This window comes from Perna viridis, chromosome 1, assembly GCF_037379345.1.
Source record: "Perna viridis isolate PV_CMFRI_1.1 ecotype Kerala chromosome 1, ASM3737934v1, whole genome shotgun sequence".
NCBI classification, from domain to species: domain Eukaryota; kingdom Metazoa; phylum Mollusca; class Bivalvia; order Mytilida; family Mytilidae; genus Perna; species Perna viridis.
The window spans coordinates 26,766,917-26,793,493 of record NC_142445.1 but is presented as its reverse complement, the minus strand read 5'-3'; the positions used below and the strand labels follow the sequence as shown (position 1 = coordinate 26,793,493).

Genomic DNA, 26,577 nt, shown 5'->3' with positions numbered 1-26,577 from the left:
CATATCGCATCCCTCCCTTTTGTACGTATTTCCGATCGATTTCTTTTCTTGTGCTTAATCATCCATACATCGATTTTAAGGCGGGGTTGATTTACTTTCACTCAACAGATAACTGTAATCAGTATATCTCTTAAAAACAAAACTAAAAATTCTTAACACTTCTAGACATATGTGACCGGGTCGGTTTAAAATATGAAGAAGTTTGTTGTATTTATAAGAAAAGTGTGTTTATGATAACAAGACATCCTGCGTAATTTTCAATAAATTCTGAGCTGTTTACATGTACCGAAATCAAACTTAGTTACGCTTATTATGGATATACCAGACGATCGAGAAATAACTGCATTTAGTTACTGACATGACATTACGGTTGCATTCTAATTTTACGCTGATAATGTGAACAGTGACGCCGATTTTTTAATAGCATTTTTCCATAAAACGGAAATTCGTATTTTTGCTTGGGCGTTCGTCGCAATAAACATTTTATATTTACATGTGTACTTTAAAAAAGAGGATATTAGATGTTTCATTGTAGACGACATTTCGGGGGGGTGTTTGTTTCGTTTTGCATTTTGGTGAAATTTAGACACGTACAAGAAGTTGCGCACGTGTTCGTTTTAAATATACTCCCACTCACAAATCGCTACAACGAATGTATTGCCAAACTATATAAAGCCATACACCAAGATACATGTAAAAGTAATCCATCGAATCCATTTGGTGCTGGGATTTTCGTGGCGAAAATTTCTATACAATTCCATGAAGTGAAAAAATAACAAAGTTCCACAAGTTGAACAGCAACCAAAAATCGCTTACATCGTATGACCCATCTACATAGTCACACATCAATTTACATAGCCGGGACAATTGCGACGAAATTCGGACGAACGAAATGCATGACAGACGAACGGACAATATGATTCCAATATACCACACACTCGTTTAATGGGGGTATGATTGTTTGACTGGCCAACTTAAATGATATTACCATTAAAACAATCATAAGGAAGTATGCAAAATATACAAAAGCTTTATATCATAAGGCCCAAGGATGTATCTAAATTAACTGTCGAAGGATGGGGTAAAGCATGTTAATTTTGGCCCCTCTTCAGTATCATTCGCACTTAGTATATATAAACCATATGTAAATGTATACTAAAAACCATGTAAACCTTACCCCGCTATTCAAAAGGTGAATTAATCGAAATTACATGTATACCGAAGAACTCTTGATACTGTATTTACAATTTACCCCGTTGAAAAACTCATACACTTTCACAAGTAAATATAGAAATACGTCAGAAAAAAAGATTAGTTTAGGCCAAAAGAATTTTAATAATCTGCACAGTAAATGATGATTCAGGTACAATAAAAAGTAATTTCAGAATCATTTGATATTTCATCGATTGTTTCCTTTCAATTTTTGCCACGGTTTGATTATTAGTTTTTTTTCTGTTTTGTTTGTTTGTGTTTTTTTTTTTTTGGGGGGGGGTGTGGTGGTGGCGAGTGAAAGAAAAGTTATGTTTTTCAAAATGAAAGCTCGATTTTTAATATTCCCGAAGGTTGAACACATTCGAATGCGAGGCGGGTCGGACGTGGTATGTTTAAAAACGGTACGATTCAGTATTGGGACGGTCTGTCTACATTTATTTATGGTATTTACGGTAATGAAACCATTTACTTGTTGGTAAATGAGAAATAAGTTTTTCGAGTAGTTTTTTTTATTTTTCAAAATATGAAAAATTAAAAAATATTATGTCATGCAGTAAAATAAAATAACACAAAATTATAATTTTGCAGTAAATATCATTGAGTGCGAACCTGTCTGTATCTAGGAAAACAAAGATGGCCGACAACTGGAACGACCAGGAGCTTGGCATCCAAAACGGGCAGTTTTCACCCGTTGTGGAGGGTGGTTTTGTACATGTTGATGGCGAAACACATATATTGAACTATGACACAAATGTGCTGTCGCTTGACCAAGATCGCCAACCGACGGAGGTGGCAACAGCGCCCGATGAAGATCAGCCTCAAAGTTCGTACTACGATTCAGATGAAGAAGAAGAGGGTATTGAGGTTAGTTGTCCTGTAATGAAATTGACCTACTGCCGGAAATGTCTTACTTGTGGTGAACAGATTTTCTACAAAGAATGGAAATACTTGATTGTATCTTGCCATTGATCAATTGGTACAATATGTTATCCGATTCTTAATAAACTGAAGTAAAGGAACAGCTTGTTCTGATCAAATATTGGTCCAGCCTTTCTCATGTTTGATTGCGTGACAGCATGTTATTGCAGAAGTTAAAGAAAATTAAATTTGTGTACCAGAAATATCTTTTCCACCATCTTGCAGAAAGTTGTTGGGATCCTTTCTCCACAGTATGTCAGATCCTTATCTTTTTTATTCATTTTTTTTTACTTAACCAATAATCTGGGAAAGGTTTTTGCCTTAAGTGCAGGTGAAGTATTCAGTAATTTGATTTAGGATAATTTCATCTGTGGGAGTTGGGAAAAGATATACCAGATATTTGAAATTTTATCACTCGAACAGTTTTGGGATGGGCGAAGAAGCCTTGTTTAACCACAACTAGAAGTAGTTTTTATACTCCCATCTAAGACAGGACGTATAATGGTATACCATTGTTCGTCCTTCGTCAACACTTCGGACAATAACTCAAAAACACTTTCACCAACTTTTATGAAACTTCGGTGAATTGTTCATATCTATTGACATAAGCTCCCTTTCGATTTTTCATTTCTGTGTTACGAATTTTTTTACTTAAAAAAGGGGGATTTTCAAGTTTTCGGACAATAACTCAAAAACACTTTCACATACTTTTATGAAACTTTGGTGAATTGTTCATATCTATTGAAGTAGGCTCCCTTCTGATTTATATAAATGTCAAATTTTATGTTTCCATGTTACGAGGTTTTACTCTTCAAAAAAAGCTGGAAACGGCCAAGGAAATTTTATTTGTTGAAAATCATTTAAAACAGGCGATTTGTTACGATGATCGACTAATAAATATAAAAGGTACTTGGTAACCTTGTCAGAAAAGTGTGTTTTGAACAAGATATAAATGTATGGTTGAAAAATCAAGACAACAAACTTAGTTAAGCTTGAGGTAGCCTAGATAGTGCCAAGTATTTTTTAGGGGGGAGGGTATTTGACAGGGTTCACAGTATTTCTAGTTGATCATATAAATTCATTAAAAGCATAAGGACAAGTTAAAAGGGCAACGGCCGTATCTTCGGCTTAAAGCACAGCTCTTTATTTTTAAAGTTCGAGGAGTTCCCATCATATAACATATGGGTCCTTGATACGTTTGGTCAAGCAGGTGTTTTGAGTACATTGCAAAGCTTCAATAGATAGAGATGAAGCATTTTGCTTTAACAAGAATTTCTCAAGAGTCATATGATAAAGTTTTAGACGAAATTTCTATAAATTTAAGAGAGAGCTTTGCTCTCTTTATATGTGGGAAAGCAGTGGACTTAAGTGCAATGTAAATTAGAAGCAAAAGTATCAGGTTTCCTTTTTGTGAAATTAGATCTCATGCCATTGATCATTTTGCCAAGTTTTTAAGGAATTTTTCATCAGTAATAAGTGGGAGACAGCAAAGGGCATTCCAAATATTTGTTAAATTATTGAAAGAACTGTTTCAGGTTTGGTGTTGATTGCAATGTTTTATCAAGATCCTTCCAATTGGAAGTAGCTTTTTTTTTAAAAATAAGATAGACATCTTTTAAATGTTTTGTTTAGCCTGAATTTTTACTATTTCAGAAGCTTTAATATATGCAGATGTAGTGTTTTGACAAAGTTTCTCAACTGTCAGTACAAGATTATGAAACTTTTAGACAAATTTCTATATATTTAAGAGCGATCTTTGCTTGCTTATAATCATGGCATTCTTTCAGAAGACAAATTACATTCACCGAATCACTATTGAGGCCATAACCAATTCTAATAACACAACATATTGTATACTGGTACCATGGAACTTAATTATTAATAATGCCTACATGCACAATAGACTTCTAGAGCAATGATAAGAAATACCTGACAAATATAAAAAAAAATTTTGATTATTTCTTTCACAGCTATCTCCAGATGGTATTTTGGATGAGGAAACTGTGGGAAGAGGAATGTCAAATCTTGGAAGATCAGCAGATGGCTCTCAACAAGTTTATCTCCACACCTCAATACCGGTAAAAATGAATGTTCAAAGCGTTAATATGTCTGTTGCTGATTTTTTTTTCTCAAAATATCGGAATAGTTATTGAATATTTCTCCATTAGATAAAATTTGAGTTGGATACACTGTAGTGTTCACAATAACTTTTTGCTTTAGACTTCATAGTTTGGTTGTCATTACATGTTAGTAAATTACCAGTAGCTCCAAGAACTTTTTCTAGTTAGGGAAAGTGTTGCTTATATATTGTTTCTAACAGTTGCAAAGTTAATTTCTATTGTAGTAAGTTTCCAAATGAAATGTATGAAACATCATTTTTATTACATTTCAGGGCTTTTCTTTGAAAGACATCTCAATATTAGCAAATTATATTCATCTACAGAAGATAGAGATGCCATATAATGAAATCACAGGTAATCAATAACCAATGACTGTAATAACTACAACAAACTTGTACTTTAGAATTATTTTTATAGCTGTTTCATTTGTATATTCAGAATAATTACAAAAGTTACCTGTATCAAATTTTTCACAATTTACAATGTTAAAGATGTTTTAGGTACTTGTACTTTCAGTTCATGTTAGAACCAGGCATATTGTGTTATGTACACATATAAGAAAGTGTGGTGATGATAATAGTTTTTTGACTGGCAGAATAGGGTATAAGACTTGTAAACATTTTCTACATGTTAATGATTAAAAATCTTTATTTACCATAAACAATGTAAAAGAATTGTTTCTAAGGTGCTTTGATGTGTTGACAGTTAGAAGTTTCACATTTTTTTATGTACCTCTGTTTCTTTAAGACCTTCCTGTTCTTTACTTGTATCTGTACTTATTTAGTTACCATAAATACAATGTATGGAAATCCTCTCAGTAATTATTTCTTGTGAAATTTTCATTTTCACCAAATAAAATTGTATTTCGGTATTAGGTTTTATGAAATATATGGTAGACCTCCAGCATGTCCATATTTATATAGGAACTGCCATTTATAATTTATGTTTCAGATATAATCAAAAGCATATATTGAATATTATTATTATAACTGACATCAGATGATTCATGTCCCATCTCCATATTTTCTTTTCAGATTTATCTCCCTTGAGTGATCTGAAATACCTATTGGTTCTTGATGCCTCACACAATAAAATAACCAAACTTTTAGACTTTGCACCACCCAAGAACCTCCAGGAAGTGGATTTGTCTTACAATGAAATAGAAGAAATGACAGACCTCTCTGCACATCATTCGTTAAAGAAATTGGTTTTAGATCGTATCCTTTGCATAACATATTGTTCAATAATCTATCTTATTTTTTATGTCAAAATGATCAATTTAAACTTATGACTTTTCTTTAAAAAAATCAATCACAGGTCAAATAAAAGATAGGAATAAAGGTGGATTGATGCAATTTTTTTGCTAAAGTTTCATATTTCGTGATTATGTGACATTTATATTAGTTTCATTTTCAAAATATTTTTTTGATAAAAAATGTCATATAAATTTTTTTTTGATTTTTCATGAGATCTGAATTCATTTTTTTAAAAAGTGAAAGCATGGGTAGCCACATTCAAAGCTTAATCGAAAGCTGATATACCAAGAGACAAAATCATAGGGCAAAGAAAACTGAGGTACAAATTAATCTCCTGGAAGCGAAACGAAAAAAAAAACAGAAAATCAAAAGTAAGACAGCAACCTGCAAAAAACTGACTTGACTGTGTCCTCTGGTAGGGTTCATCTAGTAGAATGTTTGTGTGGAATTAATTGAAATCTGAAGGCACATGACCTCCACATGAATTTCAATGACATAATCTTTATAAGGTGAAAGTCGTATGACATTAAAATTCAATAAAAATTTGCAATATTTTTTTCCTGTTTACATGGCATACATTTGACTTCATTTACAATTATAGTACATTTATTGTTGTTTAAAAATGTTTATTCTTGTTTAAAAATAATTTTCCTTAACTTTCTGAAGACAATAAACTTAAGGAAATAAAAGGATTAAGTAAATGTACCAGGATGGTTAAACTTAGTTTAGCCCACAACAAGATAGATAAAATCCAGGGACTTGATAACCTGCCTATCCAAGAGTTAGATCTAGTAAGTTGCCAAAAATCTTCTACTTCAATTTTTTCATGATAGCAAAAAAAACAAAACTCCCCAAAGCTAATTTCATCATTTACTTGTGTATAGAAATGTGATTTTATTGAAATATGTACAAGTGAACAAAAAAAAATTTAAGTGTTTTAGGGCACATTTTGGTGATACGGAATAACTGTTTTAAAATTCATTGAATAAAAAAGTCAACATACAATGTAATTTGACTTATTGTTCCAAATTAATTTATATTATTTATTATAAGTTTGACCTCTTTTGCAGAGCCACAACCATCTGAAGAAAATAGAAAATCTTGAATCATTACAAAGGTTAAGAGTAAGTATTTGGTATATGTCTTCTTGTAACTTGAATATCAGTAATGAATTTTGCTTAAGAAAATAGGAAAATATTTCATTTTTCATTTTTAACAACCGTGTAACTTTTTTTTCATTTTTGATAATTACATGTAAATGTTATAAGATAATCTGATATTTGAGTTTTATACTTATCCATAGCTTAATTCATGAAAATCTTGTCATTTGTGTGCTAAATAAAATACTAATGTTTCACCTAAATTGAGATAATTCATAGCAATTACCAAGGATCAATTTTACAAAAAAAATTCATAAGTGTAAAATAAATCATAAGTTGTGATATGATTATAGAAAATAGAATTGTTTCATCATTGCTTACATCTTATCTTACACTTATGATTTTATGCGATATTGACCACTGTTATATAATTTTACCATAATTATTTTCTCTCTATATTTTATTTTGATAATACTTTTATATCCAGGTTATAAATTTTTGTGGGAACAACATCAGAAGCTTGAAAGGCCTAGAAGAGCATGATTTGATAGAGAGCATTGATGTTGAAGATAATGAGGTTTGTGTAATGACCTTTTGAATAAAAATAATGTTTTAACATCCAAGCAAGAAATAGTAAATCTGGATATAAAATATCTAGAATATGACAAAACCATTGAAAACCACACAAAAATGTTAAAAGTAATTATGTGTTTATTGTTTTCAACTAACTTTTTTTTCATATAGCTTTCATGATAAAGAAAAAAAATGTTGCTTAAAATTTTATTTTGTTTTGGCAATAGAATTAACATTAAAGGAAGAAAGAATAACACTAAGAATTCATTTTAAAAAGAAAAATAAGAAGACCTGCTGACCTGAACAAAGTTTGAAAATTGACCTTACCAGAAACAATACTTTAGGTCTCACTAACCACTTGTAACATCCCCATTACTTTACATGTTAAAAAAAGTAATTTTCAAAGTTTCAGTGTGAATTCCCACAACAAATGACATCTTAGTGTTGTATACCATTCCAAAACTTGGAAAATAAGGCTTCAAAATCCTTATGCTAATGGTACAATGATTGTAGAAATTTTTCACAAAATTTACTTGAATAAATAATACTGAAAATTCACATTTTTACCTTTTCTGCTAACTGACAGCATGGAGGTAAATTACTCACACATGTAAACAATATTCATACACTTTTGTAGTAAATTACAAATATGATTGTAAAGTACACATTCTCAGCTTTAATTTGACTGATTTTGATCAACACACACATAGATTATGCATTTATAATGCACAGATCTAGGTTCAGTGGGTTTTTGGTACTATATTAGGGGGTGGCCATTTCGACCCAGAAGTGGTAAGTGAGACCTAAGTAATTGTTTAGGCCTTACATCTGCAGTTTAATCTCAAAATAATCAACATACATGTATTTGAATATTAAATCGGCTAGAGTCTCTAAATATATGCAAAATAGAATGAACAATAGCTACAAATAGTGTACCTGTAACAAAACTAAAGAGCTTACTAATTAAAAAACCAAGATACTTGAAAGGAATAAAATAAAATATGCAGTGCATTTCATAGTTTAAAATATTATCTCCCTTGTTTTGTTTCTGTTTAGGTGATTGACATTACTGAAATTAAATTCGTCAAAGGATTGAAGATGTTAAGACAGTTGAACTTATTGAGAAATCCAATCCAGGAACTACCTGATTACAGACTCTGTATCCTATACAGGCTCCAGAATCTGACACAACTTGATAGACATAAAGTAGAAGTAGAGGAAAAGGTACTTGTTTTTTTTTTATTACTGATAAAATGTTGAGAATAAAGAGAAGCTGTAGCCAGTCAGTGACCTTAATCATTTTTATTAATTCAGTCTAATTTGCAAAATACTAGAATGAGATAAATATTGTGTGAATATTAAACTTTATTTGTAAAGTCCTTGGAAAGTACTAATTCAAGTAGAAATTCTGCCAGAAATAAACTACAGTGGAAAAAAGAATGGAAAACAAAACAAATACACCAGGGTATAACCTAAATCCAAAACAATAAATACCTTCAGATGTCACCATAAGGTCTTCAACAAGTGTATACACATCTTTAAGCAAGATCTTATAGGCCCCAACAACAAAAGTAAAAAAAATCACGGTTACCAAATGATGACAATTTTCCATAACCAAACTCAAAACGTTATATGACACAAAGACACATTGATCACCATCATCTCTGTGGTGGGCACAGTTATATTTAACATCTCTAATAATTTAGAAAATATTGCATTTGTTAATTACTGCAGATTTGTCTTTTTTTTTAATATTATGCAACTCTTATTTATGCAGATTGAAACCAAAATTCTGCTAAGTAATGCTAAAAACTCCATAATGTGTCTTTTAATAATTGCTTTTACAACTAAATTTGCATTTTGCAGTTATAAAAAGACTGCAATAACTTTGAATTTATTGACTGGGAAAACAATGATACAGGTATCAGCATCAACAGTCACCTTCTTTGTTAACTTAGTCATTTAAAATTATGTTTTTTTTAAATTTTTTTTATTAGGTTGCTGCTACCAATATGTTTAACCCGCCACTGGAAGTGATAGCATCAAGAGACCACATTATGCATGTTGTTTACCAGTTTTTACAACCTAGCAGAGTATGGGACAGGTATACAAATAGCTTATCATTTTCTTTTATGTCGGTTATATGTACTGGTATGTATATAAGGCCTTGCAAACAATATTTAATATTTTAAAGTAAAAAATCTAAATTACATTTTTTATTACCGATTTTTAAAATTTTTCAAATTCTATTGTTCTTATAGAACATTGCTGTTTGAAAAAGTAAACCTCCAACTGATTGATCAGGGGTGTAAAGTTATCTCCCTTGGAAGAGACTGTCTTCATGTTTATATAAAGGGGAATCTTCTAATCAATTATATTTTTAATTATATTTTAGTACATTACCAAGTGTAGAGACACCATACCCAATGTTAGTGCTGGTTGGACCACAGGGATCTGGAAAGAAAGATCTGGCTATGAAACTGGTTGATGAATTTGGTGATTATTTTGGCTATGGGTAAGTTGGTCTTGATTCCTTCAAGCTTTGATATTATCTTTTTAAAAAGTATGGCTGTATTAGCTTAATTTTGCTTTAATAAGGTTGAAATTTTGTGCTACATATGGTTCAATTGTATAACACTACATATATTTGTACATCTCTTGATATGTATCATTCCTAATTTTGTGATACACAATCACCAAGGAGTGAGCACAAGTCTTGATTAAAAGTCTCATTTTCCATGATTGTTTCCATAATATACAATCTGAAAATATGATAAAATAAATTTGTGAGAAAAAGCAAAAATATACCAACAATTAAATACATATTGCAAAAAAAACTGAAAATATAGATGTTTTGATGAACTTGAAAATTATGACACATTGAATGCACTTTATTTAAATTATTTTTGAAAACAGAAATATTCTAAATGATACAGACATTAAGACAGTGACAGTAAAAAAAGTGACATACGCATGTGCTGTTTTAAGAAATTGATATTATGATAAGCTTATTTATTTGAAATGTAAATTAAAAAAAAGATTTAAGGAGTATTTTTTTTTGTTATTGTAGAATTTCTCACACCACTAGAAAACCCCATCAAGAAGAAAAAATGGGACAAGATTATCATTATGTCACACTGGAGAAATTTGAATATGACATCAAAATGGTAACCACAACTTCTTTTCTGGAAATCATAGAAATAATTTTTTTTCTAATTTTTTTAAGGATTTTGAAAGTTATCATTGTATTTTCATATTTTCTATAACTTCAAAAATGGTTAAGTCTGGAAAAAAACCAAGTTAGTGGTAATTGGTAAATAAGTTCTTGATGGAAATTTAATTTTAATTACTTAAAATGTAGTAGTTTTTGCAGTGTTCTAATTTTCACTGTTTTCACATTCAACAAGTTAGAATGCAAAATTGTACTTCATAATTGATTTGTATTATGGTATACTTTTTTTTTAAAAAAAAAAACCCTCATTAGTTGATAGTTGCAAGTATCTTCATTTGACAGAATCTGCAAAAAAATAGCAATCATGAAAGTTAAAATGTTTACAATGCAAAAATGTACTACTTTTAAACATGACAATGTAGAATGTGATAGTTCTTTTCATGTAAGGGAGATAATTTGTTATTGACATCTGATATATTTCAGGGTCAATTTATACAGACATATCAGTACAATGGTAATTGGTATGGAATACAGATGGAATCTATTGAATCAGTAGCCAGAGAAGGTTTGGCTTGTGTTGTTCACATGGAATTGGAGGTAACTTTTAGTACATTGATTTTACAATATAAATGTTTGGTTGTGTGCAATATTTTTCACCATAACAGTAACAAAAAAAAACTGTAAAACTTTTTAGATGGGCTTTCGTATAATATAAAGTATGTAAGTAATTTACACCAACAAGTTTTGAGATCAATAACAATATCCTTGATTTATTTATCATGTTAAAAAGGGTGAAAAAAATATGATCTTTCATATTTAGGGTTAACTTTTTTCCCTTCTTTAATAATAAAATCAAAGCCAGATTTTTTACTGTTACTGTATTATTATCATGAGTATTAGTTTTCATGGCTAGTCAAATTTTGCTAGTTCATGTACTTTTTACATTTGTGGACTACATTTAAGCATCTAAGTTTTCAATGGAATTTTTAACTTTTTATTGAGAATTTGAATTTGTGGTTTGCCTGAACCTCTTAAACCACAAAAATTAACACTCAAAAAACAATGCTTGAACCTCTTTAACCACAAAAATTAATGCCCAATAAACAATCCTTGAACCTCTTGAACCACAAAAATTAACGCCCAATAAACAATCCTTGAACCACAAAAATTAACAAAGTCCTTGAACATCTTAAACCACAAAAATTAACACCCAGTAAAATAATCCTTGAACCTCTTAAACCACAAAAATTAACAATCAATAAAAAATCCTTGAACCTTATAAACCACAAAAATTAACACCCGATAAACAATCCTTGAACCTCTTAAACCACATAAATTAACAAAGTCCTTGAACATCTTAATCCACAAAAATTAACACCCAATAAAAAAATCCTTGAACCTCTAAAACCACAAAAATTAATACCCAAAAAGGAATCCTTGAACCTCTTAAATCAGAAAAATTAACATCCAATAAAAAACACAAAAATTAACACCAAATAAAAAAATCCTTGCACTCTTAAACCCCAAAAATTAACACCCAATAAAAAATTTCTTGAACCTCCTAAACCGCAAAAATTAACACCCAATAAAAAATTTCTTGAACCTCTTAAACCACAAAAATTAACACCCAATAAAAAAGTCCTTTCACAATACTGGTTGTTCTTCTCATTCCAGGGAGTGCTAACATTAAAGAACACCTACTTTGAACCAAGATATGTATTGATTATGCCACTGAATAAGGATGCTCAGGAGAAACGTTTGAGAGACCGAGGGATTTATACAGAATCACAGATAGAGTATACCCTGAAGAGATCAGATATGTACCAGGAATACAACCAAGATCATCCTGGCTTCTTTGATATGATGATTAATAGTGGTTTGTAAACATAAAATGTATGACAGTATTAGATTGTTTTATAGTAGGTCATTGTCAGAGGGAAAATTTTAGTAGTCAATGGAGGTTTTGCTGTACCTCGTATCATGCATGCTAGCATCACATATTACTTCAACTATTAACAGTATCATGGTAAATAAAGTTATAAATTAGAATAACAGGGTGATTTCAATGCATTTGCCATTATTTACTTTTGAAAGGGGAGATAATTTGTATAGTATACACTATATCAAAATTGTTACTATATTTAGAAAATAAATTTAAACTTTTTTGTTAGATTCCAAGAAGAACTTGAGGTATTTTCATGTTGTTTTTAAAATACTATTTACATGTACAAGATCAGGAATATATCATGTATGTTCTGTCTTCTAAAATTGTAGATGACATTCAGGAAGCCTACAGAAGACTCCGCAGATTGGTAACAGATTATCTAGGTATAAGCCTTGTGTCTGAACAGAGTGATTCAGCTGATGAGGAGGAGACCTTGTTAGTTACAGAAGGCCAGCAGACACAGATGGGCACCAGAACATGGTCCAAACCTAGTATACCTGACAGTCTATCACAGCCATATACTAGGGGAAAAACGTCCTCCCCTGTGCAGTCTGGGAGAGGAATATTGGTTGGTTTTCATATTATTACAGTACTATGCAAAAAGGATAAACATCTATCTGTATACTGAAGATAACACCAACATTTTTTCTGATTTTTAAACATATTGTAGTGAACTGTGTCTTTCCAATACAAAAGCAACAGTTAAATTTCCATACCTATTAACGGTTCCTGTGGGAGATTCACCCCATTGACACTGTCTTGTGTGCTTTTGTGGGAATTTTTTAAGTAAAAGCAAATATTTGATGTGAAAGTTCAATTATTTAGTATTTTTAACAGAAAATATAGTTGTTCGAACAAAACATCTCATAAATCTTGTATTTTTATGAGAGAGATCCTAAATGTATCACTGATTTCGTGGGTGTCTCCCTCTTAATATGGGAGGGTTAACAGGTATTATGAATTTCTGAGTAATTTTCAATATTACATGACTTTGATTAAAACAAAAACATTGAAGTCAGCTTTGTGATGTCATATTACACCACCTCTTATCAAAAAGTTTAAGGCAGAGCTTTTAGCTGATAGTTAAAGACCAAGTATTTTCACAATATTCATTAATACCAATGTTCTTGTATAAAAGGTCAATGGAAAAAAATGCTCTTTTATACCCTTACAACATGTTTTGTTCATATTTGAAAAGAAATACTCTGAATTTTGTTCATGGTGATAATTTCCGTTTGATTATATAAATAGGAGGAAATGTCTATAAAGAGGAGAACCAGTGCTGCCAGGGATGCTGTGTCAGGGTATATACCTCCACTGTTTGAACAGATTGCTACTCAGTAAGTCTATTGCTTGCATTTGTAGTATGATTTTAGGCATTGCCTATGATTGGCAGAGATATTTCTGCTCAAATAACAACTTTGTTGGCAATCCACTGCCATGTGTTGCTATATTCCTATAAATTCTTGCTACTGTTTACTTGTTTAAAAATATTAATGAATAATTTAAGAATAGCAAAAACTAATTTATTTTGAAAGTTTCACAAGAAAATGTTCTTTTTAAGTTTAAAGTTACCAAACAGATCACAAAAGTTGCTTAGGAAGAAGAAAAATATGTAAATTATTAAGCAATTAAAAATATATTTGTGGAATATACCTGTACATATGACACCATGCCTGATGACTTCTAGTGTACCTCTTTCGAATAACAGTAAATTGTTAAATTTATAGGTATCCCAAAACAGCCCCACAAACAGTTGAAGGACAAGTGGGACTTAATCTCACAGGTGATCTCCGATCATTCTCAGCTCCTGTAGAGAAACCGTTACAACCTGAGGAAGATGATAGTTCTAGTGACAATGAATCAGATTCTACGCTGTCTGTGGCATCAGCTGGTGACATGAAATCAAATTCACCAGATGGTTCTGTGCATGATGGCAAAGGCATTAATTTACCAACAGACTCAATGAACCCATTAAATCTCATGGATGGTAAAGGAACAAAGAAGGACCTGCCTCCCCCTGGACAGAGACCTCCCTCACAAGGAAGGCCGGGATCAGACAGACACCATGTTTTACCACCAATACAAAATGCACAGAAGGCTTATTAACTTAGCATTAACCAATAAACAGGGTTTGACACTTAACTTTTCTCACTAAGTAGCATGCAGGACTATTTGATAGAAAAATTAAGTGGTCCTTTAAATTGTTTTGTGTTCCTGTCCTTAAGACTAATTAAATATTAAGAATTAATTTAGAGTACCCAAAGAACTACCAATTTAAATTTTATGGTTGTGGTAGGTGCAGGACTACCTGACCACTGTTAGTGTCAAACCCTGAATAAAGACATTTCTATCATCAAACTGTACAATGTTATGATATTGTTTTATTTCATAATGTCTTGGTAGGCATCTGTTAAATTGTTTCGAACTTGAAATTTGTTTGAATTTTATGACTTATGTCTGTCTTATGCTAACACATGGAATTTTAAGAAAAATGTGATATTGTTAAGCAGAATACTGCCAGAAAATTCATTATTGTGTTGTACATGTAGTTATGAGTTACTGAAGGTCAGATTGTCCTAAAAAAAAAATTAATTTGTATACTAGTGAATAAATAATGTTGAAAAATATTTCAAAATTTACATACAATTGTACATGTGAATGAATGATTTGGCTTTATTTTATTTTACTGGTTACATCTTTTTTTGTGGTTTATTTTGCAAGACATTTCGATTTCAATTGTATCTTGTATTGCATTGATTGTGATGTTTATTCAATCATGAATTTGCGATTTCATTATGGAAATTCCCTCCTGGTCAACATCTGTGATATATTACAATTTAAAGATAAAAATATTTATAAAAAAGTATTAAAAAATTCTCAAAACATAGTACCTTGGTGTCTTTTTCCTTTTGATTAATGTCAACACATTTTGAGAATTTTGTGTACAGCAGCCTTCCTGTCAATAGAATTGATGCCAGTATCTGGTTAGCGTTAACTTCATCTTCTTTAATCTTGCATTTTTAACTGACAGATGATCTGCTGTAATGTGAAGCTTTGGGCACAGAACGAAATATAACTTGTCATTCTGAGTGAATCAAGATCAATGATGAAGGCCAGATATTGCACTAACAAGAACTTAATGTTATAAGTAGTTTTCAAGGGCACTATACCAGAAATTTTTTACTTACTCATACATTTTTGGTACTAGTTCTGTCATTACAAAAGAAAGCTGTTTATTTTTAATTCGTATTCCTAGCTTTTTGGTTTTGAATTATGGGACTTAGCATGAAAACAAAAAGGATGGGATGTCCTTTACCATTTAAAAGAAGCACACTCACAGGCAGCTGCAGCTATGTATTTCTCGTAGGATCACTTTCCCTATGTGACATCAACATTCTACATGTTCTTAGGATGAAGTTCCAGACAAGACAGATACAACACTAATAAATATTCGGTCAGAAAAAAAACAAGGGGTTCCGAAACAGATGATTAGTCCACCAATTCACCATTGAGCCAATAGTATTGCCATAACTATTAACATTGAACTTTGAACATATAGTATGTTCCTCACATTCCAGGCCCTGCAAGCTTTATGACATCATTGCAAATAAAGTAATATTTCTTTTTGATTGAGTTCCTCCACTATGCAACATGACATTGCCATGGCCAAGATTTAAGTAAACGGATGGGTGCTAAAATTTGTCCTTAATATGTGTCAGTAATTGGGTTTTTCTTTGATAGATTTTGATGAACAAGTAAACAGACAAAACTGGGTGAGAATCTTACAAAAATTTCTAGGTTATTTCTTTTTTAATTGATGACATTGCTATCCTGACTAAACAGTAAATGCATACTACTGGCACTTTCTTATACAAGTTTGCTACATGTAACCATATGACCTCTTGCTGATACATTTAAAGTTGTCCAAGTCCCATAACTCTTGCAAAATTTCTTGAATTAGACTGACAGTGTTTTCACTCAGAATAATCTGCCAATACATCCTACCATAGATAAAATAATTCACCAAACAGTTGAAGTATGGATCCATTAAATGGACAGGATGACAGACAGACAATAATATCAGTAGAGCTGGTATGAAACCATGATACAAATGAAAAAATAACTACATGAAACTATTTTGGTTATTCAACTTTTTTATTCTTTTTCTTAGCGTCTCTTGCAGGCTTTCCCTTTCCACGTAACACTCTTAATCTTTCCATTTCTTCTGTGAAGTCTAAATGTTCACTCCTTAAAAAAAAGCAAATTTATATAGTAACATCAAATTCAATGCAGTTAAGATCACAATGATCAACAAAAAAAACAACAACAACAATAAAATGCAACATAAATTTGGATATCATGAGAAAGCTACAGATGACACGTCTCAAATGATGTACCAGACGAACCAGATGTAGAATTGGTGGAAGTCAGTTTGTACCAATTCATGGACAACAAGCTTGGAGTCACCCTTTAAAGTATGCATAGAGCTTCATTCATATTATTTTCATACAAAGCAAGGAAGATTAATTTAAATTCACTGTAAATGTAACCACGAACAGAAAACAGATTTCCAAATTTTGTTATTGAAAAAGTTTAATCTTCATTTCTTCTTGTAATATTCTTTGTGTGGAGAAATTAAAATTCATAATTTTGAAGTACAATTGCACATATAAATGCAGTTCGTGAAATTTGACTTGTTAAAGTTTAAGATTTTCTACACAAGAACATTCAGTAGAAAATTACCTGAATAGACCATAATGTCTCAGAGTTTTAAACAAGTCATTGATCTCATGATGTCTTGGATACAGGTGGGTTATTTCTGATTTCTCATGATAATATGGTTGACTGAGCAACTTGACAACTTTTTTGGATTTCTGAGATTCTGGCCTGGCAATTTCTCCAAATATTCTAGCTGAAAGTTTTGCCATTCGAGCTGCATACTTTGTCTGTGACATTGTTAACTGAAATATTAAATGAATTAAATACTATAAACACTTAACCCAGTAACAATATTTGCACATTTTGTCTTGTGAAAATATATCCATGTACATGTATGAATACAAAATTAACTACAACAAATGTACATGTATTGAGAATATAACAGTTGCACATAAGAATGTCTGTGACAATTTTGCTTTCAATATACTTATTAAGAGATACAAATATTAGTTATGACATCACTAATTAGATACATGCAGAAAAACTGTTAAAAAACATTTTGTCGACTGATTAATTGATATCAGTTATAAATTGGCGGCAAAAACATGTACTATTTCATGCATTTATGGAATAATAGTCCAATACGCTAAGCTAGTTTTTATTGTGGGAGCTCACAACAGCAACAACCTTCAGTTGGGCAATTGTCACCCTGGACCAACATAGACACACTTGACTTCAAGCCAATTTACCAGTCCTCGGGTCATATCTTACCTTGCTGCATGTTTGCCAGAGTAGAGTTACTCAAAAATTTCTGCAGTACCAAGTTCTTTCAGTTTTAAAATTTGTGGTGTGATTCTATAACTAATGGAACCAACGACCTTCCACAGTTCCATTCAAGGCAAGCATGCTACCACAAGACCACTAAAGAGATACTATTTTTTAAGTTCTGGATCAATTTTTTGTTTTTCAGTGAAAGGCCACAAATATGTAGTTATGATAACGTAAACCTCCATCCACATACGTTCCCTCCAGGAAAGAGGAAAAACGTATGTGGTATTGTGGATGGAGGGTTATGATATCATAACTAACAAATATGGTTTATTTGGTCTCAACGTCTGGCCTTCCTGTGAGTATAGTATACAACTTATCAATAATTAAGACAGTTACCTTTTTTAAAAATGACAGTTTTTTAACAGATACATGTACATGTACTGAAGTATATCAAGAAAGTTGAAATGAAAAGACCACTCAGTCGCTGTCTCTATCAGATACAAATCTAGAAGACGTAAAAGGTTTCCATTCAGCTAAAAAAGGTTGAATAGTTGTGTGTTTTGTTGGAAATTCGATACTTACGCTTGTATAATTAAATAATTTTGATCAGCTCATTTTCTCCTTGAATTTTTTTTTGCTCCGATTAATTACCTCCCCTTCATTTGACTGCCTATAACATGGAAGTCTAGATGCTATTTCATATCTTTATATTTCATTTGAATTGTATATGCACTAAAAATTCAAAACTTCCAGAGTATTTTTATCTCAACAAAATTATAATGGATTTAATTACATTTAAATTAGTGTGTTTCAATTATCGTTAAACAAACCGGTACGGAGATGGAAGGAGTATTTTAGCAGACGCAAACTTTTCAGCGAAAATTTAAAGTTGAACAGCTGAAATATCTATGAAATCCCTTGGCTGAAATGAAATTCAAATGTATGTTACTCAACGAAGTCCATTAACAAAGTGTATATTATGCATATTACGATTATCATAATTACAAGGTAAAGTTGATATTTACACTAGTACTGAAATGTTACAAAATAAAAATTAAGTTTTTACAGTAACTAACACGGTAACAGACTGAGTCCTAATCCCTTTTGGGATTCGGCGCTTGGGATATTTTTGTTTTGACCACCACCGATCACCAAAACAAAAAAATATCCCAGCACACCCCTTTAGGCCCTTACAAAATCAAAACAGCAATTCCCAACATATATGACTGGTAATTAAACTACTAGGACTATGTTATGAATGCCCATAAATATTTGAAATAATGATTTTGAAATTCAAGCGTTATTCCTGTAAAATTAATAATTAAGTTTTATTTAGTTTGCATCAATAATATATATATATAATAAACATAAGCTCAATTCAATATTGAGCCTTTGACGGACATATATCTAAAAAATCATCATTTAAATAAAATTATCTGGCACTGGCAGCAATGGTATTGTGCACTCAGGGACATTTGGTTCTCCAACACTCAAGTTGGAGTTTTAAATCTGTGTAAGTCGGTGAAACATCCGTGTCAGTAAATTTTTTTCTGGGTGAAATATGAGTGTTACACCCACCCAGCTGGGACATCCTACATGTATATTCCAGTTGTTAATTGTGTATGGAGAATCACTGACCTGGGTTTGAAATTCTCCCAGCATTGTGAACTTAATCTCTGACACTGATCTCCACTGACAATTTGTACGTTGGTACCCGAGCTCCCAGGTCCCTCACCTCCATCATTCATTTGGGACCCCTGAAAATCACAACTGGGAGTCCAAGGGACTATCGAATTGCCAAATCTACACCAGTAATACGAGTCGATTAAAAAAATCAAAAGATTGCTTTATTAGTTGATAAAAATATGAAATAATATTTCTACATTATATCCCCAACTCCTTGGACATAGCCATAAATGAAAAATGATACATCAACAAATGATTAATATGTACACAATAAAAAAAAATAGATTATACCAAATTTTTAATGACAATGACTAAATATTGATCCCAACTGGAGCACTCCAATTTTTTTTTTTCAAAATAACCTCTTAATTAAAAAATCAACATTTTCAGTAACATTTTACCTGTCTTTGTAAGATTCATGCAAATTCTATAATCTGTGATACACCCGAAAAAAAAGGCTACGCATTGAAAATCCAATAGTTTTATTGTATTTTAGTGTCATTTACAGAGTTATCTCCCTTAATTTTGAATTCTAAAGATTGATTGATTGATTGTTGGGGTTTAACGACCAAGTAGCAATATTTCAGCTATATTCTGGCAATGAATATGAAATGCATGATAAAATGAACATGAAGTATTGATGAAATGGAAAATGGGATGGGACACAAAGATAATAGGGTCAAAAATTTGATTGCCACTGGAAATAGGGAAAGGTGGGTAGGGTCGGGCAATTTAGCCTCCTGTGGCGGATGCCTTATGGTTCCTACTCCCGGGATATGCCCCAGAAGGGTTCTTTAACGTGTGAGGAAAGTGGCATCTTTCCCAACATGGTGCACCGTTATGGTTTGCGGTCAGGATTTCTGTATTATAGCCTGACAACCCCAGCATGTAACACACCAGGGGTACCCCATTCCACCAACTGGGGCACACAATCCAGTTGCTCTGTGGGCAAAGCGCCCTAGCCCCCAGCTAGGTTTCTGAGTACTATTTAGTCGCTTTTAACGACAAGTTTAGCACTGCTGCAATTTAGCCTCCTGTGGCGGAGCCTTATGGTTCCTACTCCCGGAATATGTCCCAGAAGGGTTCTTTAACGTGTGAGGAAAGTGGCATCTTTCCCAACATGGTGCACCGTTATGGTTTGCGGTCAGGATTTCCGTATTATAGTCTGACAACACCAGCATGTAACACACTAGGGATACCCCATTCCACCAACTGGGGCACACAGTCCAGTTGCTCTGTGGGCAGAGTGCCCTAGCCCCCAGCTAGGTTTCTGAGTACTATTTAGTCGCCTTTTACGACAAGTTTATCACTGCTGCGGGCCTTTTCTTTTAACACCTGGAATTCTACAGTATATGTTCTATATAATTTTTGTCCCCTGAGAACAAGGGTTATATGAAAAGTCACATGTTAATTTTTGTTTACCAAAACATTTTAAACAAAATATGAAAAATAAAAATATATAGGCTTTCCATCCATGAATCACATTTTGCATGATTCTTATCTGGATTGCTACTTCATTGCAACTGTAATTTTTTCTAAAAATACCATAGGTAGCAAAATATAAATATGAACTACATGTAGTAAAGTCAAGCCATATAATTTTCCAAAAAGACCCCTAGTGAGTAAAGGTTTCAAAAGACCAAAGAATAATACAATAAGCATAGCTTTAACCAGATTTATCTCCCCTTTTTGCTGCTTGATTTTACATTTATTTCTGTGTATTACATATAGATTATTTTGAGTTCCAACTGGTTGGAAAAATAATCATTTACATATACAAATGTGTAGGGTAATTGAAGCTAAAATTAGTACAGAAAAAAAAGCAGTTTGGTTCAACTGATTATTTACAAGGTTGCTTTATAGGTCTATATGATGAAATGTATAATTATTCATTCCAATCTGTCTGCTCTTAGGAAATAATCCACAATGAAAATCAACAGTTTCTATTGTATTTTAGGACCATTTACAGAGTTATATCCCTTAATTTTTAATTCTTCAGTACATTCTATATACATTGTAATTTTTATCTCCTTAGAGCAGGGGTTGTATGAAAAACCACATGTTAATTTCTGTGAACTATAAAATTTTAAACAAAATATCAAAAATAAAAATATGTAGGCATTCCAACTGTGTATCACATTTTGCATGATTCTTAGCTGGAGTGCTACTTAAGAACTGTTTGAGGTTTGACTCAACCTTTGATTTGAAAAAAAAATAAATAAAAACAAGTTACAGTGAAGCAGCATCAAGTTTTATAGTATTTACATGTATGTAGTTAATAGTATCGGGCAGTTTATTAGACAGTTGGAGCAAGTCCCAAATATCTAGCTTTAAAAGAAAATTTGTTTTACTTGATTTTCATCAGGTATGAAATTTCCAAATTTTGCACCTCAGTGGCCACTTAGTAGCATCAGGGGTTCAAATTAGCACTGGTCCTAGGTCTGGGATTCTCAATGTCTGATGCAGGACCATGGAAATTTCATGCACCTTGGTCCTGGATATACGATATTTAAAATTAAATCTTTTTGAGGCCTTTCTCTTTCTTCTGGCAGACAATTAGAATGGAAAAAGTCCAGGACCTTGCACTTTCATTGATTTATTAAAACAAGTAGTTATGCTGACCTGAGAATAAACTGTAGTTCTTATCCCTTAGCCCCGTGCTGGTGCGGGTGTCAAAAGAATAGTCCTGCAGCAGCGCTAAGCTTGTCATAAAAGGCGACTAAATAGTGCTCAGAACCTTAGATGGGGGCTAGGGCACTCTGCCCACAGAGCAACTGGGTTGTGTGCCTCAGTTGGTAGAATGGGATACCCCTGGTGAGTTACATGCTGGGGTTGTCAGGCTATAATACGGAAAACCAGACCGCAAATCATATTGGTGTACCCTGTTGGGAAAGATGCCATGTTCCTCGCACGTTAAAAAACCCTACTGTGGTATTCTTCCGGAGTAGGAACCATAGGGCTCCACCACAGGAGGCTAAATTGCCCTACCCTACCCTACCCACCTCTCCCTATTTCCAGTGGCAATCAAAATTTGTCGACCCCATTATCCTTGTGTTCCATCCCATTTTTCATTTCATCATCATTTCATGTTCATTTTATCATCCACTTCATGTTCATCACCTGAATATAGCGGAAATATTGCTGCTCAGGCATAAACCCCAACAAACAAACAAACAAACAAAATCTTATCCCTTATATGGCATTTCAGTATTTCACAAATGATTTTATGAACACTTTATTGTAAGAAAATTTCCCACCACAGGCTGGCTAATATCTCATTGTTTGATAATATCCCTGTGCTCACCTTTAGTCACTAGCCCGATGCCTGGGGCTTGTAAAAATTGATTTGGGCTAGTGAAATGATGTGTACTTTTCTTGTTTGGACTAGTTGAATCCTACACAGTCCTCTATTATTCAGGCTAGTTGATGAGAATTTAGAAGGAAAGGACTGAATTATCCAACACATTAAAACCCATACTCAGCATGTCAAACTAGTTAGGTAGTACTACCAAGCAGGGTGTGTTTGATTGACAAAACCGTCTTGTCCTGAAATGCATGAAATATCTGCCATGTGACATTTAATCACTGGTACTACAATGTACAATCAATCAATCAATTAATCTTTGGTTAACTTTGAATTTAAATAAGAGAAATGTATATCCACATTTATAGATATAAATTACAAATGTAAATTTAAAAAGTCCTGCCATTGTAACCTCTGTAATTCAGGACTATACAAGTAAGTTTGCTGTTAGATTTTGGACAACTTAAACATCAAAACAACTACATGTTCCAGTTTTCCATGTCTGATACTTAAAGTTTAGCAGTGGAAACAAGAAAATCAAATTCTCTCCGACGAACCCTGCTGTTTTCCCTCATTGAAATGAATACAGTATACTTTAAAAACAAAAACAAAATGTTTGGGATGTGATATATGTGTATGTACGTGTACATGCATGTGGTTGAGCTGGACATTTTGTAACATTTTTCATTTGCATAGCTATATACTTGTATATTGGCTGTCTTTGTTAAAAATAAGCTACATGTATTAGAGTATAAATAAACAGTAATTTATGAATTTATGAATTATTGGTTTATTGCTAATAGACTAAAACTTTGATTGTTGAGAGGTCAGTAGGTGGGTTATTTTTTTTTTTTTCAGAAAGGTGCTATATAGGGTCTAAATTTATTTTTTTTTAAGAAATTTTACCCAAAAATAGAATAAAATTTTGTCTTGGAAATGAAGAAGGAAAAAGTAGCTCCAAAGTTTTTAAACAAGTAGTTTGATAAGCAATAAACCAACAAATGTTTTCTGGATGGCCTAAAGAATGGGTTTATAAACATTTGCCTTGCTTTACTTTTTCTTCTTTTTTCAGAATAAAGATGACATATAACTAGAAGTGCAGAGAATGTAAAAAGCAAGTAACTTCAAATGAGAAAATAACATCAACATGAATGGTCATATTATACCAGGAACACCCATTGCTGTTGACTTCTGGAAAAAACGAGAATGTCCCTCAGCCAAGTTCTTTTTCCTGACACATCTCCATGGTGATCATACTGTAGGTTTGTCATCCTCATGGCAATATAACATTTACTGCTCAGAAATAACATCGAAACTACTGATGGGGAAATACCATATAAAAGACGACCTTGTTATTGTACTCGAGACAGGAAGTAGCCATATTATTTACTTGGATGAAGAGAAACAAGAGCAAATGGTTGTTAGTGTTATCGATGCCAACCATTGTCCAGGATCAGTAATGTTTCTGTTTGAAGGATATTTTGGAAAAGTTCTCTATACAGGAGATTTCCGGTATTCCGATACTATGTTTGTGGACATACCTCTGCCAAAATGTTCCAATATTGACATTTTATACCTAGATAACACATACTGTACAAAAGACTGTGTTTTTCCCACTAGAGAACAAGCTACAGAGAATATTTTGTCATTGATACAGCAACATGCCGATCACAGGATTCTTATTGGGATGAGAAACCTTGGTAAAGAAGAATTGCTTGTGAAAATAGCAGAAAATACTCAGGAATGGATATCTGTGTCAAGCTCAATGTATCAGACTGCAGAGATATTAGGTCTTTCCAATGTTTTCTGTGTTGATGATATGGACTGTAAAATTAGAGTGGTTCCTGTACATACAATAACCAGATCTAATGTTCTTGGCTGGAATGACTATGAACCAACCCTAGCAATTATACCTAGTGCCCTTTATACAGGCCTTGGTTGTTCACCTTATTCTGATTGTGCAAACATTCATGTAATACCTTATTCTGACCATAGTAATTTTGAAGAAATCTGCACATTTGTAGATAGAGTAAAACCTAAATTTATTCAGCCAATAGTAAATGAAAGACCAAGGGGTGGAATATTTAGTAAATTTTCTGAACGATCTGATATGTCCTGCCTGGACAAATATTTATCTACAGAGTCAACTACCAAATTCACCATTCCACCAACAGTAAAAAAATTCATGTCTATACCATTGAATACATACATGAGAAAAGTATCGACACAGAAGAAACAGGGTATCAAAATGTTACGAGTGAAGAAAAAGGTACGGGCTTCTCTGGGTGTGGTGTTTTATTCACCTTGTAAAACTGAAGATGACATCTCTGCTCAGGAATTTGAAAGACAGTTAGAGAATATAAGGAGATCATTTAAACCAGTTCCTAAAAGTAAGAAAAATCTAGAGATAAGTAGCTCTGTTGGTGAGAATAGTGAAGTGGCAGAGGAGGCAATGAAAGAAGACCGAGCCAAGGGAGATAACAAGATAGCAGAATCAAAAGTTGATGGTTCTGAGACCATTGATTCAGATGAACTAGAAACAAGGGGTCAAAATGTTGAGAATTGTTCTTCAAAGGACAAGATTCAGTGTAATCTGTATGAAAAAACAGATGAAGATGTGAATGTACATGTATTAGCTCAGTCAACAGAATGTGGGGGTGAAGGGGACAATACATCGATTAAAAGTGATTCATCTTGCAGCATTCATATTGAAATTTACAGCAGTGCCAGTGAATCTGAAAATGAAGAAATGTGTATGGAATCTCCTTATAAGAGTGATGCTTTGAAAAGAACTAACACTGTTTCAAAAGAATGTTTGGAGGAGTCAAATGAGATTTCAAAAAGAAAAGTAAGCAAATCTTCAGTTGATAGATTTGATTTATTTAACACTGATGAGAAATGTGATAGGTCAAAGTTTGGTCAAGGTCAAACTACAATTGATTCATGGTTCCACTCAGCCATAACCATGAAACATTCTCAAAAGTCTCAAAAAGTTTGTACACAGTCTTTGAATAACAATAGGCATACAACTGATCTGGCTACTGAAAAGAGAATTCAAAATGAAATGAAATCTGATACTGTTCTCTGTAAGAAAAATATGTCAACATCAGACAAAATTAGGTTAGTTCCACTTAAGACCATGAATTTGAAAAGAAACTTTTCGTCAGAATTTAATGTTGTTCCTATAAATAAAGATAAAAGACCTACAAATAAGGACCTTATCATACAGCCTTTGAAGAAGAGAAAGAGCTTGGGGTAGGTTACTGTGTGATAAAGTCTTAATTATAATTAATTTAAAATTTTATAATTTATTACAATTAGTTACATTTTGTAAATTTTATAAACACTTAATTAAAATATAATTTATTTATACTACATGATTTCTATGCATGATTTTAATTCCCTATAATGATATACCCTGGAAGTTTGATCAAAAAAGCTAATTGTTCAACATGTCAAGCAAAGAAGATTTAAATGCCAATCCATATAAAACTCAGATACTGCCTTTGGTTGAGGTGATTCATGGTGCAGAAAAACTCAACAATTGAAATTGTGTTTTCTCAGTCTGCATTTGCTATATCTACATGAATATATTTTAATGTAAGAATAGTCTATTTAAGAATTGGCAATAATAAAGATTTTGTCTATTGAAAAATAACAAATTTTCCATGTGCACATAGTTTATTGTGCGAAATGCAATAAACAAAATATGCATATGGAAAATTTATATTATTTTTCAATAGTCAAAATTTTTATCATAGCCAATTCTTATAAATTAATTTTAAAACTTATTTTTATCTTTAAACATGAGAAAAGAAGCTCTGAATTTAACTGAATAGGGGCATGTCAATATTTTTT

At 32.3% G+C, this 26,577-nt stretch overlaps 3 protein-coding genes across 4 annotated transcripts; 2 read left to right on the top strand and 1 right to left on the bottom strand.

Annotated features, from left to right (window-relative positions):
* Positions 1 to 1,811: 1,811 nt before the first annotated feature.
* On the top strand, positions 1,812 to 15,187 carry LOC148628011 (leucine-rich repeat and guanylate kinase domain-containing protein-like). Its single transcript, XM_088583176.1, has 16 exons — positions 1,812 to 2,076; positions 4,101 to 4,208; positions 4,523 to 4,604; positions 5,285 to 5,467; positions 6,173 to 6,297; positions 6,577 to 6,630; positions 7,094 to 7,183; positions 8,236 to 8,403; positions 9,177 to 9,283; positions 9,575 to 9,694; positions 10,250 to 10,346; positions 10,835 to 10,948; positions 12,026 to 12,227; positions 12,626 to 12,864; positions 13,548 to 13,636; positions 14,027 to 15,187. The coding sequence occupies exons 1-16, from the start codon at positions 1,846 to 1,848 to the stop codon at positions 14,403 to 14,405; spliced, it is 2,388 nt and encodes a 795-aa protein (XP_088439302.1). The 5' UTR covers positions 1,812 to 1,845; the 3' UTR covers positions 14,406 to 15,187.
* A 1,248-nt stretch (positions 15,188 to 16,435) lies between these two features.
* LOC148628010 (small ribosomal subunit protein mS33-like) lies at positions 16,436 to 18,401 on the bottom strand. The gene is made up of 3 exons (XM_088583188.1): positions 18,312 to 18,401; positions 17,043 to 17,260; positions 16,436 to 16,547 (listed from the first exon to the last, which is right to left on the bottom strand). Exons 2-3 carry the CDS (start codon positions 17,252 to 17,254, stop codon positions 16,442 to 16,444), a joined length of 318 nt encoding a protein of 105 aa, XP_088439314.1. The 5' UTR covers positions 17,255 to 17,260; positions 18,312 to 18,401; the 3' UTR covers positions 16,436 to 16,441.
* A 193-nt stretch (positions 18,402 to 18,594) lies between these two features.
* Positions 18,595 to 26,094, top strand: LOC148628009 (5' exonuclease Apollo-like). 2 transcript variants are annotated; one of them, XM_088583119.1, is made up of 2 exons: positions 18,595 to 18,669; positions 23,792 to 26,094. In XM_088583119.1, the coding sequence occupies exon 2, from the start codon at positions 23,867 to 23,869 to the stop codon at positions 25,976 to 25,978; it is 2,112 nt and encodes a 703-aa protein (XP_088439245.1). In that variant the 5' UTR covers positions 18,595 to 18,669; positions 23,792 to 23,866; the 3' UTR covers positions 25,979 to 26,094. The 2 variants fall into 2 exon arrangements, with proteins under 2 accessions (XP_088439245.1, XP_088439236.1); XM_088583110.1 differs by having other exon boundaries at positions 18,598 to 18,737.
* Positions 26,095 to 26,577: the final 483 nt, after the last annotated feature.

Excerpts from the sequence above, each read along its gene's own strand:
- LOC148628011 (XM_088583176.1), top strand. The coding sequence starts at position 1,846 with ATGGCCGACAACTGGAACGACCAGGAGCTTGGCATCCAAAACGGGCAG. Across the intron at positions 2,077-4,100 it reads AAGAAGAAGAGGGTATTGAG|CTATCTCCAGATGGTATTTT; the intron begins GTTAGTTGTCCT and ends TTTCTTTCACAG. Across the intron at positions 4,209-4,522 it reads ATCTCCACACCTCAATACCG|GGCTTTTCTTTGAAAGACAT; the intron begins GTAAAAATGAAT and ends ATTACATTTCAG.
- LOC148628010 (XM_088583188.1), bottom strand. The coding sequence starts at position 17,254 with ATGTCACAGACAAAGTATGCAGCTCGAATGGCAAAACTTTCAGCTAGA. Across the intron at positions 16,548-17,042 it reads AGACATTATGGTCTATTCAG|GAGTGAACATTTAGACTTCA; the intron begins GTAATTTTCTAC and ends CTTTTTTTTAAG.
- LOC148628009 (XM_088583119.1), top strand. The coding sequence starts at position 23,867 with ATGAATGGTCATATTATACCAGGAACACCCATTGCTGTTGACTTCTGG.